The 14410-nt window shown below is 37.4% G+C and overlaps 1 protein-coding gene across 1 annotated transcript in view; it reads left to right on the top strand.

The window, feature by feature from the left end:
• The first annotated feature begins 35 nt into the window (after positions 1-35).
• Positions 36-14410, top strand: part of ZCWPW2 (zinc finger CW-type and PWWP domain containing 2) — a 124346-nt gene continuing 109971 nt past the window's right edge. Inside the window, exon 1 of the mRNA XM_006153300.3 lies at positions 36-314. Coding sequence (XP_006153362.1) covers positions 304-314 — 11 coding nt within the window. The 5' untranslated portion in view covers positions 36-303. The remainder of the gene's footprint in view (positions 315-14410) is intronic.

The raw sequence follows: 14410 nt of genomic DNA, 5'->3' as shown, positions 1-14410 counted from the left end.
GGAGGTGGCGGGGGGGGCGGGTAAGGGCGTTCCCCGCCGGCGTGGCGGTTGGGCGACGGCGTTTTCCGGGCGCCCTCTAGCGCCCCGTTTCCTCTCGGTTCCACTTGGGGGTCGCTGAGCGTTTGGTGCGCGCTGGCTCCGCTTTGTAGCGCTCTTAAGCATTTCCCGCGCCGTCGCCTCTGTGTGGCCAGGACCCGCGAAACCTTTCGGGGGAGGCCGTTTACCCCCCTGGTATCTCTGTATTCTGCGCGTGTTGAGACGTCTCGAGCCAACAGTTGAAGCACAAACTCGGTGAATCGTCTAATGTCCCGTAGGTAATCACACATTAAAAGGCGCGTTCCAGCACGCTGCTCAGTTCAGGCGAGGGGAGACAGGTATAAGGTGGCAAGGTTTGGGGATTGCCCCCGGGGTCCCTAGTGTTGTCCCCGCCTTTGGTGGGTTCTGTATGACAGTCCTGAGCTATGGAGCCAGGATTCATTGATTTATAACTAGGGGGTGGGAAGTCGCAGCCAGCTGGAACTATAACTCTAGACTACTTCTGCTTAAAGACATAAGCGAGAAGAATGCCATCTAGGAAATAAATTCTCAGTAGCTGCCATCACCCCTTTAAGTATTTTGTCAACTGAGAGAGGTTTTTATTTAAAAGATACTTATTATTATTTTTCAATTTGAGAGAGAGATAGAGAGAAGACAAGCCTCTGGGTCCAGGACTCAAACCATGAGCCACCCATGTGAGAGTCAAGTGCTTTAACTGCTGCACCACTTGCCAGTCCCCATCACCTGTGAGCTTGTGTTTTAGTGTCCTGTGGAATGTCTTTTTCTATGTGGCGGTTTAATTCATCAGCCCAACTATCGTTTCAACAGGAGGATTCACTGAAAATAAGTGGATTTGCTTGAAAATAAGTTGTTATTGTCAAGCTTCTCTTTTTGGGTTAAATATAAGTGAGAAATTCACAGCTCTTATAAAAAAGACCACAACTTAAAGTTGCATGACCTTTGATTATTTTTTAAAAGTATATTAATGTGATTGTTGAAAAAAGGAGATTCTTTTAAGCTGGGATGTGGAAGAAAGTGTTCTTGGAGCAGGAATAAGTCCACAATATGTATTTTCCTCTATAATGCGCCTTAGAAATGTTCGATTTAAAAGTGGACCATTGGCAGCAGTGTGTTTTGGTCAGTAGAATTTTGAAGAATATTTTTTAAGAAATCGATTGAGACATCCAAAGTACAGTGGATCCCACATGGGTTCGAGGCCTGGACCCAGTGACTTACAAGGTTGGCTACATATGTGCATGCCCTAAATCCCAAAAAGAGAAGAGATTGTAGCGTGGCCACTTTCCCTGATTTTCCTCCTCTCTCTGTCTCTATCTCTGGGGAGTACACATTCCCTATGGCAAAAATCTAAAAAATAGAACCAAAAAACATTTATACATATTTATGTATATTAATAGTAAGAAGTTAGAGTATCCCAAGAGCTCCTCCCCCTCCCTGTCTTCCTCCTCCTCTTCCTGACCCTCTTTCTTTTCCCACCTCTCCCTACCCTCTCACCAAGGCCCAGATGATCTCCGTGAGGACAAGGGCTGGGCTGGGTTTCATTTATCACTGGGGTAGGATGGATTTCAAAGCAGTAGCTGAGCAAAGACTATGGGCCCCAGCAAAACTGATTGTGACTCCACCTGCTTCTCATAATTAGGTAATCCTGCAGTCCTGCAGCAGCTTCAAATCTTACAGCAACTTAAGTCTTACTTCATTTAATTAGGAAGCATAAGCAATTAGAAAACTTGGTTTTAAAATGAGAGCGGTGTGTATTTCAGATATGTGAAGAATATTTACAGTAAGAAACAGAAATTTGATAACAGTGATTTAAATTTACTAATTTAGGGATCATTTTCTTTGTAAGTTTTGGTTGTGGGTTTCTTTTTTTTCATTTTTTTTTTCTTTTTCCTGTTAACTATTTTCCTGACCCTTGATGGACCCATCACTCTCTCTCTCCAGAGACAGAGAGACAGAGAAAAAGAGAGGGAATATGAGAAAACACACCCCCGAGGGGATGGCCCTGCTGCAGTCCCTTCTCCATTCTCCCCTGGGGATCTTGGGCACTTATACACACATGCCCAGCATGTTCCTCAAGCCACAGGGTCCAGGACTTGAACCATGTTGTCAGCCATCTGGGATCCAGCCACTTTCACCTCCATGCCACCGGCTCACCTGAGATCATGTTTTTTTGGTTGATGTTTTGTTTTTCTGTATTTCTTTATGTAGACCCTGGGTAGAGTGGCTCTTCAGTTTTAGCAGAGGACCCTGGGTAGAGTGGCTCTTCAGTTTTAGCCTTCAGGTGTTGAATGCGCTAATTTAAAATAGTATTGTCCATATTTTCATAGTGATGCCAGTATCAGTGTCATTTTATCTGTGATATTTTGAAAACATCTTCTGCCCCACAGATCACATGTCCAGGGTAAGGTCTGTTGGGTAACTCAGTACTTTTTGTAGCAAGATAAAGCACATATTCAGGGGTACTACCAGAAATGGCCGGCGGTGGTGGCACAGTGGTAATGCGGTGCTCTGCAGTGCTGAAGCCATATGGGAGGGTCCAAGGTTTATGTCACCTTGCGCCTTCTGGATGTGCACGTGCCCGCATTCTTGGTTGGCTGTGGATCGCAGCTTGGGGACCCTGTTGGGGGCTATTTATGTGTTTGCCTCTTTCTTTGTCTTTCTGTCTCTTTGTCTTTATGGAAGTAATAGGTAGATAAACCAAAAGTACAGCAAATCTGGTATTTGAACACGTAGTTTGTCTTTCTTCCATACTTTCTCTCTCTCTCTCTCTCTCTCTCTCTCTCTCTCTCTCACACACACATACACACACACACACACACAATTTACATACGTTCATACACAAAAAAAGAGAGGAAAGGTTGTGAATTCCTGACATCTATTTTACTGTGTGTATCCAAACATTCTAAAATATCATTCTTCAAATTGAGCGATAAATATTCCTTGCTCTTAACCTTGGGAAGTACATGAGGCTTTCTAGGGGATTATGTAGCTAAGGATAGTAAAAGAGTATTAACGCTCAGGTTAGCTTGCATGTTGTTCCTAATGTTGATCTGCCTCAAGAGCATGTATATACGTTTTGCTTACCTCTTTAGTAATTGTCCTTCTCTCACTTTACAAATAAAGCAGTACCTTTAATCTGACCTAAATCTTATTTTTATTTTTGAATAATTATTTATTATTATTATTTTAAATTGGCCATAGAGCACACGTGCTTACCAGAGAGAGTGAGAGAGAAAGCAAACCACTAGGTCCAGACTCGAACCATTGTTGGCCATGTGGGAGTCCAGTGCCTTAACCACCACACCATCTGCTGGCCTCAGTCTGACCTAAATCTTGATAGTGATGATTAGAAACTGAATGATTCTATATGACTGAACAGTTAATTTCTTTGCAAAATGGGCGATTTCCACTTCCTTTTGAAAATATTACAGAAGAAGCAAATTGAGTTAGCTGATTATTAAAGTTATTTTTCATGGCATATACTTACATAATTTTGGGGTTATCCTTTGGGAGTTTATAAAACTGATTATTATGGGGCCATCAGGTGATATAGTGATTAAGATGCCAAACTCCTACATGGTAAACCATGGTTTGAGTCCTGGACCCTGTGACTTGAAACTCATGCCAGGCATATGTGTGTGGGTCCAAAATCTCAAGAAAAGAATGGAGGAGAAGGGGTTGTGGCATGGCCACCCCGTGGGGGGTGATTTCTTGCTCTGTCTCTGACTCTGTCTCTCCAGTGAGCACACATACCCTATATCAAAAATCTCTCTTAAGAAAAGAAAAAGATGATTCCTGAAGAAATTTTCCACTCTCAAATCTTTGGAATATAATAACACAAAATGTAAAATCAGAGTTAGGGCCATCCCTGTAGCCTATTGGTTAAGGGCACCAGATCCCACAGCGTCTAAATTCTGGCCATGGCAGCTTGAAAAACATGATGGGCACGTATGCCCCAAACCCTGACAGTATGAACAAAGTAGAATAGAAACAATTGTGACATGACCGTACCCCACTGAGGGTGCTTTCCTTCATCTTTGTCTCTCTCTGGCTAGTGCATGTGCCTTTTAGCAATTAAAAAACCAACAACAAAACCCACCCAGAAATAGCATGAATCCTGTTTCATTCTACTCCGGAAAATTTTTACAATTATATTCTTGGATATTTTAAAATTTGTGTTGCAGAGAAATATGATAGAGTGAAAACTTAAACTATTTTCAAATGCTGAAATATATTACTTCAGAATAAGCTTATGTAGAGGAAGAAAGATGGAAATATGCATACAAGGAGAAGGGAATGATAAAATCACGTTTCTGTTACAGGGGAGCTTTTACATACACTTTTCAAAAGGATGGACAACGAAAATAGCAAGTTATTACATTATTTACGTTCCCTTTATGAAAGAGACAGACTAATATCTCTAGTACCTAGCCTTTTCCTGGGCATAAAATTGGTGCTTCATTAATAACTTTTTGACTTAAAGTGCTCAACAATCAACAGGAATTAGTTTCTGAAAGAGCTTTCATTTTGTCAAAGTAAACGAGTGTCCTAATAGCAGCATAGTAACTACATGTGATTTTTCTGGTATAAACATAAGTTGGTGAAGCAGGTGGCATAGTGGTTAAGGTTCTGGACTTCCACATTGCTAACCACTGTTCGAGTACCATACCCAGCAGCTTGAAACTCACATCAGGCGTGTGTGCGTGTGTGCGTGTGTGCCCAAGATCTCTCAAAAAAAAAAAAGAAAAGAAAAGAAAAGAAAAGCATATTGACAAAGACCTATATGAAACTTAACAACATGACAGGAAATTCTCTTTGACTAATTTTTCCAACAACTTTTATATGTGCCTTTAAAGAGAATAAACTTTTAAGTTTTTTATTTTTTCTATTTAAAATGAGAGAAAGGGGGCCAGCAGATGGCATAGTAGTTAAGGCATTGAACTCGCACACTTGGCCAACCGTGGTTTGAGTCCTGGGCATATGCACGTATGTGCCAAAAATCCCGAGAGGAGAATGGAAGAGAAGGGATTGCAGCAAGGCCATTCTGTCAGTTGCCAGCAGATGGCATAGTAGTTAAGGCATTGAACTCGCACACTTGGCCAACCGTGGTTTGAGTCCTGGGCATATGCACGTATGTGCCAAAAATCCCGAGAGGAGAATGGAAGAGAAGGGATTGCAGCAAGGCCATTCTGTCAGTTTCTCTCTGGTCAGTACATGTACTCTATAGCAGAAATTTCTCTTAAAAATATACATAAAATTGGAAGAAGGGAAGAAATAATCCTTTCTTGAGGCTTAGGTTTGCATTATAAAAAAACAAGAAAGCAAAGTCAGTTTTTCAGAGGAAAGTCAATATAGTGCTACAAATAAACAGTACTTAAAAAGTGACATTTAAGTTCAGTAAACACCATATAAAGAAATTAAACTATTGGATGTCAAAAAAGTCATGCATCTTTGCATAGAAAACAGAAAAATATATCATGAGTTTTCTGACAATCCATTATATTTTTAAAATGTATTATATAATTGTTTTTTGGCCTTTTGGTTCAGTAATGTAAAATAGATTATGTAGCATAAGAAAGGAAAATTTTCTAAACCGTTGCACTAATGACAATATGAAAGTACAGTTTATGTCTTGTTGAAATAATATCATGTGTACATTTGACTTTCTGCCATTAGGGTGCCCAGCTATTTGCTTATCCTGATCTCTTGGTGAGTCTTTGTGTTTGTGGATGAAATTAGCATTTGAATCAGGAGACAAGTAAAGCAAATTACCCTCCCCTTGGTGGGTAGCCATCATTCAATCTGTTTAGGGTCTGAATAGAACCAAAAGGAGAATGGAAGAGAAGGGATTGCAACATGGCCATCCCTTCTGAGGGATGGGGGAGATGATGGTTTCTCACTTTACCTCTTACTTTCATTTTCTCTCGTGAGCACAGGTACTCTATGGCAAAAACCTTAAAACAAACTAACAAAACCCGTAAACTTCAGAAATGACTTTTTGGCATGTTTCAAATGCACCCCTTCTTAAGGGCTGGGCAGTGGTGCAAACTGACCCATGTGAAAAAGTTCCCAGGTTATACCCAGAGACTTCCCTGAGCACACTTGACACATGCATGCCTATGAACTGCAGTTGGCCAAAGATGGCCATATCATGGTGATACCCAGTTAAGGGGTTCTTTCTCTGTGTCTCCTCTCCTTTTTTTTTCCCTCCACACCTCTCCTCTTTCTCTCTCACTGACTTGGAAGAAAGAAAGAAACTTTAAAAAAAATAAGTAAATAAAATAAAAAGAACCTTCTTAATCTAGATCCATCCATTTTTCCACCTGTTCAGATAAACATTGGGAGTTCAGGCACTGAAATTAGATATCTATGCTCATTTATAAGATGTCCATTCAATGATACTGATTATGTTATTACTGTATTTAATTTCTTAGATTGTGGATTTTTTAAAAGAATTATTTAACTTTATTTATTTATTTATTTATTTTAATTTGACCAGAGAGAAACTGAGAGAGAAAGAGAGAGAAAGAGAGAAAACAAGTTGTGAGGTTCAGGACTTGAACCACGGTCGGCCATGTGGAAGTATAGTGGTAATGTTTTGGGTTCATATCTCAGGACCTCCCTGTACTTTTAGGCCAAGCATTCATGCTTATGATCCAGGCTGGGTGAACTCTGGATAGATTATGATCTGAAGACTCTTGGAGGTGCCCCTCTCTCTCTCTCAGAATAAATAAAGAATTCCTACAATTTGTAACAAAAAAAACCAACCCGATGGGACCAGCAGTTAGTGTTATGCTTATGTCACTGAACTCCCATGTAGCCGACCACCGTAAGTCCTGGACCCGGTGGCTTAAACTCACGCCATGTGCATGCATGCCCAAGATCTGGAGAGGAAAATGGAAAAGAAGGGATTGTGGCGTGGCCATACCCCCTGGGTGGGTGATTTCTCGCTTTCTATCTCTCTGTCTCTGTCTGTCTGGCAAGCGCACACGCCCTATAAAAATGATCAGGGGTCTTGGGTAGACATTTCCTCATAGAACATATACAAATGTCTAGTTTTAACTCTAATTTTAATAGAAGGAAAATAAGTTAATTATCTATAATCTTGAGCAGAGTTGACAATTTGCTTTAATGTATTGTGATCATTTTTTTCTTGTCATTAAATGTCTACACTATTTAAGCATAGGCATAATTTTAGTATTAAGGCTGAAATTCTTTAGTTCTCATTTATATATTTAGATAATTCTAATGAAATTCAAGTGAAGATAATATTTTCACAATATTGGAATCATTAGTTTGTGTGTGTATGTATGTATTTCATTAGCAATTGATTTAGAGACACTTAGTCTGTTTCTTTCAAGGGAAGAATTCCAAATGATTCCTACCTTAAACTATTATGTTTACTTTGTGAAATACTTAAGCATGTTTTCAGTTTTGTGATATACAATTTAAAACTTTCATTTTCTCATTCCTATTTTAAAACTCTTCAGTGACACATTCCTTTTCTTCCTTTCTATTGTGTAGTGATTCTTGAAACCCTTTAAGGTTTATTTACTGTCATTGAGAGGAAGAAAGCCATCCCTGTTTATTAGCATTTTGACATTTATTTCTAAAATAAGGAAAATAAATGACAATGTATGAATCATTTTGAGTGACAAATTGAGATTTCCTAAAGAGATTAAGATTCTAGTTTTGTATTGTGGTTAAAGGAATAGTCAATTTAAAGACTACTTTACAACATTAGTGTAACAACATTTTACTTTTAGACAAATCAACTATTATGTTTTCCTTGAAAGCACAGGTTAGACAAAGCTATTGAGAATGAACACATGTTAACAAAGTAGATTGAAATTTGTACTCTTTGTCCAATCTATGCATGTGATTTTTTTCCATTTATAACATTATTGTATTTAATAGACTGTCTGAAGAGGTTAATTTTAATTATTTTGTTTTATCTGTGTTATTCGTACAAGTCTTGAAATACTGAACAAGCTGGGATTTTAGCAGCCATTCAAAGTAGCCCAAAAGCATATACATTGATTATTAAGATTTGGAGTTTATATTTACAACATCAGATTTCTAATTATTTCCTACTATTTCCTTGAAAAATTTAAATCAGTTTGAATGTAGTTGCTGCAAAAAATACTAGCCTTAAATATGCTAATAAGCTTTTTCTTTCTGGGTGTACTTTGATTTCTGACTATGGATAAAATCCATCAATTATCTTCATTATTGAATGAGAAAAGAAAATATTTATTGGGCATTTTGGAGCTATGCTAGATGCTATCTAGCAGTATCTACATAAACTAGTCCCTGAATGATAAAGATAAATTACAGTTTTGCACAGATAATAGGCTCTTAATAAATTTCTGTTGAGTCATTAAGCATAATCTAAGGTTGACATATAGGCACAAATTTGTTAATTAGGTAAATGAATGAACAGTGAATGTTAAATTTACATCATAGAGAAGATTAAAGATAAATGCATTTTAAAGATTAGAAGCAAACTAAATAATTATTTAAGTTGAGCACTTGAGAAAAATCATGAAAGACAAAATAATTAGAGTCCTCTCGTTCCGCATTGGTTTTGCATATTTTAATTTTCTTATCTTACCACAAATATAACTCACTTAAAAGCAGTCTAGAAAGGATATCAAACATTTATCATATCTTCAGTGTGCCAGACATTGAAATGGGTTTTTTTCATATTCTGTTTTATTTAATTATTACAACCATCCTATAAATTAAGTATCAATATGTATAGATGATATAAATGATGTCCAGATTATTTAACTGACGTACCTTAATTAAAAATGCTCATAAGAAATGTTGTAAGAGTTTAAACCCAGACTTACTGAATTTAAAAAAATCTCGCATAGGACTTTATTAAATAATCTATAATATAATGTGTCAAGTGATATGTACAGGGAGTGGAGACTGCTGAGAGTACATACTAGGGACCCTGACACCTTTCATTTTTCAGATTGCTTAAGACATACTTTCTTCAGGTAGCCTGCCCCCTACCTGAAAGGCTCAGGTGTGCTCCATGTGCTTCCGTAGCACTCTATTTCTCCCATAGTAGTACATAGTACATATCGTTACTCATCAAAAGAGTGGGATCTTCTTTTTTCCTTTGTGTTATGCCTGGTTCATAGTAAACCTTCAAGAAATATTTGTAGTATAAAGAAATAGAATCAGGGTCTGAGACTGCAACACATAAGAGAGTTTTAGAAAAGCTTTTTCTTTTTTTTTTTTTAGGTTTTTGCCATAGGGCACATGTGCTTGCAAGAAAGAGAGACAGAGAGAGGGAAAATGAGAAATCATCCCCTGGGGGCAAGGCCATACCACAATCCCTTCTTCATTTTCTTCCTGGGATTTTGTGCATGCACATGCACGCTCCTCATGTCATTTGCAAGCTACCAGGTCTGGGATTCAAAGCAGGGTCAGCCAGGTGGGTCTCCCAACATAAGTACCACCCAAGCAGCTAGCCCATAAACTTGCAATTTGATTCCATTTTCCCCATAATAAACTATCCCTTCCAGAACTCAAAAAGTTCATAGAAAATGGAATTAAATAATAAAAATAAAAAGTATAAACTATTTCTCAACATAAGCTTCAGGTTCATAACGCTTCTGTAAGCAATAATACCAGCTGTTTAGTCTATCCATAAAAAACTAATGGTCCTGGGAGTTTAATCATGGCAATGCAGTCTTTCTGACATTATTGACTAAAGAAAAATGCATACCTGTTAAAAGTTCTGTAATGTTAGGAAACAATAAGTGGCCAAATCAGAACTCTACATTGGATGCCTAATTATGTCCCATCAAAATTGCAGAATTACCATTGTTCAGTGAGAAGAATGAGCAGGATCATCACTATGGGGATAAAGGACTTTCTGGTGAAGCTTTCCCAGGAGTTTTTCTGTTAAAGATTCAGCTAAATTTCTCTCAAAATAAGCAGGTGTTACTATTCTTTGGCCATCCAGAAAGTTAATAACCAAAATGCCTTGTTCTCAAAAAACTGTTGCATGACCTTTGCTATGGACTGATTTTCTTTTAGATCACATCCACCTCTTTGGTAGCCTTTGTTTTGATTGTGCTTTGTCTTTGGGTTCATACTAATAAAGCCATGTGTTATTTCCTTTTATGGTTTTTGGAAGAACTGCTTCAGGATCTTGATACTACTTGTTTAACATTTCCATTGCAAGCTCTGCTCTTTTCTGAAGCCGATTGGGTCACAACAGTTTTGGCACCCATTAAGCAGAAGGTTTGTTGCACTTTAATTCTTCAATCAGAGTTGTGTAGGCTGATCAGATGAGACATCTGCGGTGTGGATTATCGTGTCTGCTCTTAATTATAGGTCCTTTTCAATTAGGGCACACAAATTGTTTGGGGGGGGTCGTCATGTGCCACTGTACACATCATCTTCAATATCATCTCCCTAATAAAAATGATTTATCCATTTGTGAGACATTTAGTTCTTAGCTATCTGGTCTTCATTAAATTTTTGGAAAACATCAGTGATTTTACCATTCATCCATCCAAGCTTCATAAATTTGATATTTGTTCTTCCTTCAATGTTAGCAGAATTCCCCCTTGCTGTGGTAGGGACTCTTCAAACTGATGTCTTACTTATCCTTAGTGCCTCAGAATAAATCCTGCTTTATTTGTTGCTAGTTAGTATTTTTTGCTAGTTAGACATGTTTTTGCTAGTCAGTATGAATTTATTTTGCTGTGGACAATTTTGAAATTCATGCATACTTTTTTTCATAACACACATTTTCTATAAACTTTCTGAAGACCTCTCATAGATACAAACATCCTCAACAAATAGTAGCAGAAGAAACCCAGCAACATATGAAAAAGATTATGCATCATAACTAAGGAAATTTATCCCAGGAATTCAAGGTTAGTTTAACATCTAAAAATCAGTTGATGCTATACTGCTATGGCATATCAATAAAATAAATTTTAAAAATATATAATTATCTTGTGAGATGCCAAAAAAGTATTAGATAAAACGCAACACACTGTCGTCGTAAAAACATCAACAAACTAAGAATAGAAGGAAAATTCTTTAACCTTGAAAAGCATTAACAAAAGCCCTACAGTTAACATCACCCTTAATAGTGAAAAAACAATAATGCTCCCCTAAAATCAAAAATGAAAAATAATGTCCACTTGCCTAGTTCCTGTTAAGTGTTTTACTAGAGGTTCTAGCCAGATATGAAGACATGAAAATGAAATAAAAGACATTTAGCTTGGTAAGGTAAAGGTAACATGTACAGATGACATGATTTTGTATAGAGAAAATTCTAAGAAATCCAAAAAATGAAGACTAGTAAGTGATGAGATTTTAAGGTAAAAGATCAGTGTATAATTTAAAAAAAAAATTTTTTTTTAGAGGTTTTTGCTATAGGACGCGTGCGCTCGCCAGAAAGAGAGAGAGATAGAAAATGAGAAATGACGCACTTGGGGGATGGCCACACTGCAATCCCTTCTCTTCCATTCTGCTCTCGGGATCTTGGGCATGCACGCACACGCACCCGGAGTGAGTTTAAGCTACCGGGTCCAGGGCTCGAACCGCAGTTGACTGCATAGGAGTCCAGCAACATAGCCATTACGCTAACTGCTGGTCCCTATAATTGTTTTTATCTATGCTAACAATGAACAAACCCAAAATAAAGAAAATTCTATTTACAGTAACATAAGACAAATAAAATTTAGAGTGAATTTACCAAAAGAAATGCAAAGCTTATATTCTAAAAAGTACAAAACACTGTTGAAGAAATTTAAAGACCTAAACAAATGGCAAGATATTTTATGTTTATGGGTGGAATACTTACTATTATCAGGATGATATTACACTCTCAATTGATCTGTAGATGCAGTGCAATCCCTGTCAACCTCCAGTTGGTATCTTTGCTGAAATTGGTCAGCTGATACTAAATCTTGTGTTGTAATTCAGAGGATCCAAAATAGCCAAAACAGTCTTGAAACAGCAAAAGCAAAGTAAGAGGACTCACACTACAATTTCAAAATTTACAGCAAAGCTTCAGTAATCAAGTCATTGTGGTACTGATACAAGAATATAAGAATGGGTCAATGAAATAGAATTGGGTATCCACAAATAAATCCTTGCATTTATAGTCGATCAGTTTTCAACATTGCTGCCTACACAATTCAATTGGGGCAGAGAATAGTCTTTTCAACAGGTGGTACTTGTTTAGCTGAATGTCTACGTGCAAAAAAAAAAAAAAAGAAAAAAATTTAAATGCCTTCCTTGTACTGTTGGAAAAAATTAATCAAAATGGATCATATACATTCATAGAGGTAAAACTACAAAATCTTAGAAGACATTGATATAAATCTTCATGACCTTGTCTTAGGCAAAGCTTTCTTTGATATATTATAATCACAAGTGACAACAGAAAAATCAACTTTATCAAAATTAAAGAGGTTTTGTGCTTCTAACAGGACTATAAAGAACATTAAAAGACAACTGATTACATGGGATAAAACATTTCAAATCATATTTCTGTTAAAGGACTTATGTGTAGAATATATTAAGAACTTGTGGCATGTTTTTCAAACCACCAGAGCCAGGATTCACACTGTGGTCAGCCATGTGGAATCTGGCTCCCTTAATCACTAAGCTAGGGGCCCGCTGAGAGGTTTTTAAATAAATAATTTTAATGATGACCCATAGACTCAAAGCTGGAGAATGGAAGTAATAACCATAGGACTGAAGTAACAGATAATTACTTGAAAAAATTATTAGTATTTTAATGGGCTTGTTAGAAAAATAAGAGTATCTGATAAGCTTGCAATTGATATTTTGTGGTGATACATTATTGGGAGAACATGCCCATGGAAGGGAATGGTTAAAGTGCTTTTTTTATTTCCTAAAAATAGAAAAGTTAGAAGGCTATAGAACTAAGGACTCGGTGTTAGATGACAAAAAGATGTTTACATTTTCACTATATGAATAATTTTAGGTATAAATTAAATGTAAGTAAGTGATTTATAGGTACTTTTTAAAATAATGTTTGATTTTGCTCTGATGAAGTCTTAATAGCTTCAGAGTAAGAACTCTGTCTAAACGTGGGTCTTCAATCAACATGTGTCTATCCTAGGGAGAAAAAGAATGGAAATATAAGGTGTTTCTACAGTGTTTTTATCTCTCACTCCTCTCCCCTTCCCCACACTCACTCTCTCTCTCTCTCTCATCCACACACACACACACACACACACACACACTTCTATTTCTTCCATTGGCAAAGGAAAATAGAATGTTCCATCAGTCTTTTACCTTTTAAGTGTTGTTTTAAACAGATGCCACACCTTTCTGTAATGAAAGCAAAAGTGAAGACCTATTAATATTACAAGGTTCTGAACAATCCTCAGATCAGGATTACGACTATACCTGTCTCTCACATGCTGAGATTTGTGAGTTGCTAAAGGAATTTCTGTGGATGGTTATAGCAGTTCCATTTGTGTACAACCCTGCTACACTGAAAGCTAATCTTGCTGAAAGTTTATGACTTGGGCCATGAGTTGCTTCAGGGTCCACACGTTCTAAGTGAAGGACCTTACCCAAGTTAAGGGACTTGAGTAAGAATCATACTTCAGGATATTGAGTTATCTCTGTGCCCCAAGTTCTTCCAGGCTCTCCTTACTACCTTTTGCTCTTCAGACATTAATTATTTGTGGTAAAGTATAAATTTGTTTAGTAATTCTTAACTACATCTCCTGTGTTCACTTGATATGGTCATTTCTGATTTGTCATTTCTTTGCTTCTAAGCCTTGTTAGATGATTCATTTAAAAATATCTCCAAAGTCTGAATATGTAGGTAAACTCCTTTCCATTTTTACTTTGCTGTGTGGATATTAACTTCATCTAGGAATCCCAGTAAATTTTCACTTGTAGTTTCTTTTTGAGGGGTGTGGTAGAGATGAAAGGTAGACTGAAATATTGCCACAGAAGTAGTTCTTTGTGGCTTTGAGTTCCCAGTGAATTCCAGACTTTGGGCCCTCTAGATTCTCAATTAATTGCCAGCATTTTTCAACCTCTGGTGCCTGACACTTTGCAACATTTTGGTTTATGCCAACCCTAATTCACTTTCCCCCCTAGCTCTCTGGCAGTGTTCCTTCTTAACGTTTCCGGTTTATGGTAGTAAACACCCCGTACTGATGATTCCAAAGCGTGCTGGATAACTGTAACAGAGTACTTCAGTCTGCAGTGTTTTCAACCACAGTGAAGAGAAAAACTCTTGAACCACTCTAAGTATTTCCATCAGAGACCTCCTGTGACCAAGAAATGCTTAGTATCTAAATGTATTCTTTTTGGGGGGGGG

Source organism: Tupaia chinensis, unplaced genomic scaffold (genome assembly GCF_000334495.1).
Source record: "Tupaia chinensis unplaced genomic scaffold, TupChi_1.0 Scaffold000368_1, whole genome shotgun sequence".
NCBI classification, from domain to species: domain Eukaryota; kingdom Metazoa; phylum Chordata; class Mammalia; order Scandentia; family Tupaiidae; genus Tupaia; species Tupaia belangeri.
The sequence above is the reverse complement of the archived record's forward strand: the minus strand, read 5'-3'. Positions and strand labels throughout refer to the sequence as shown.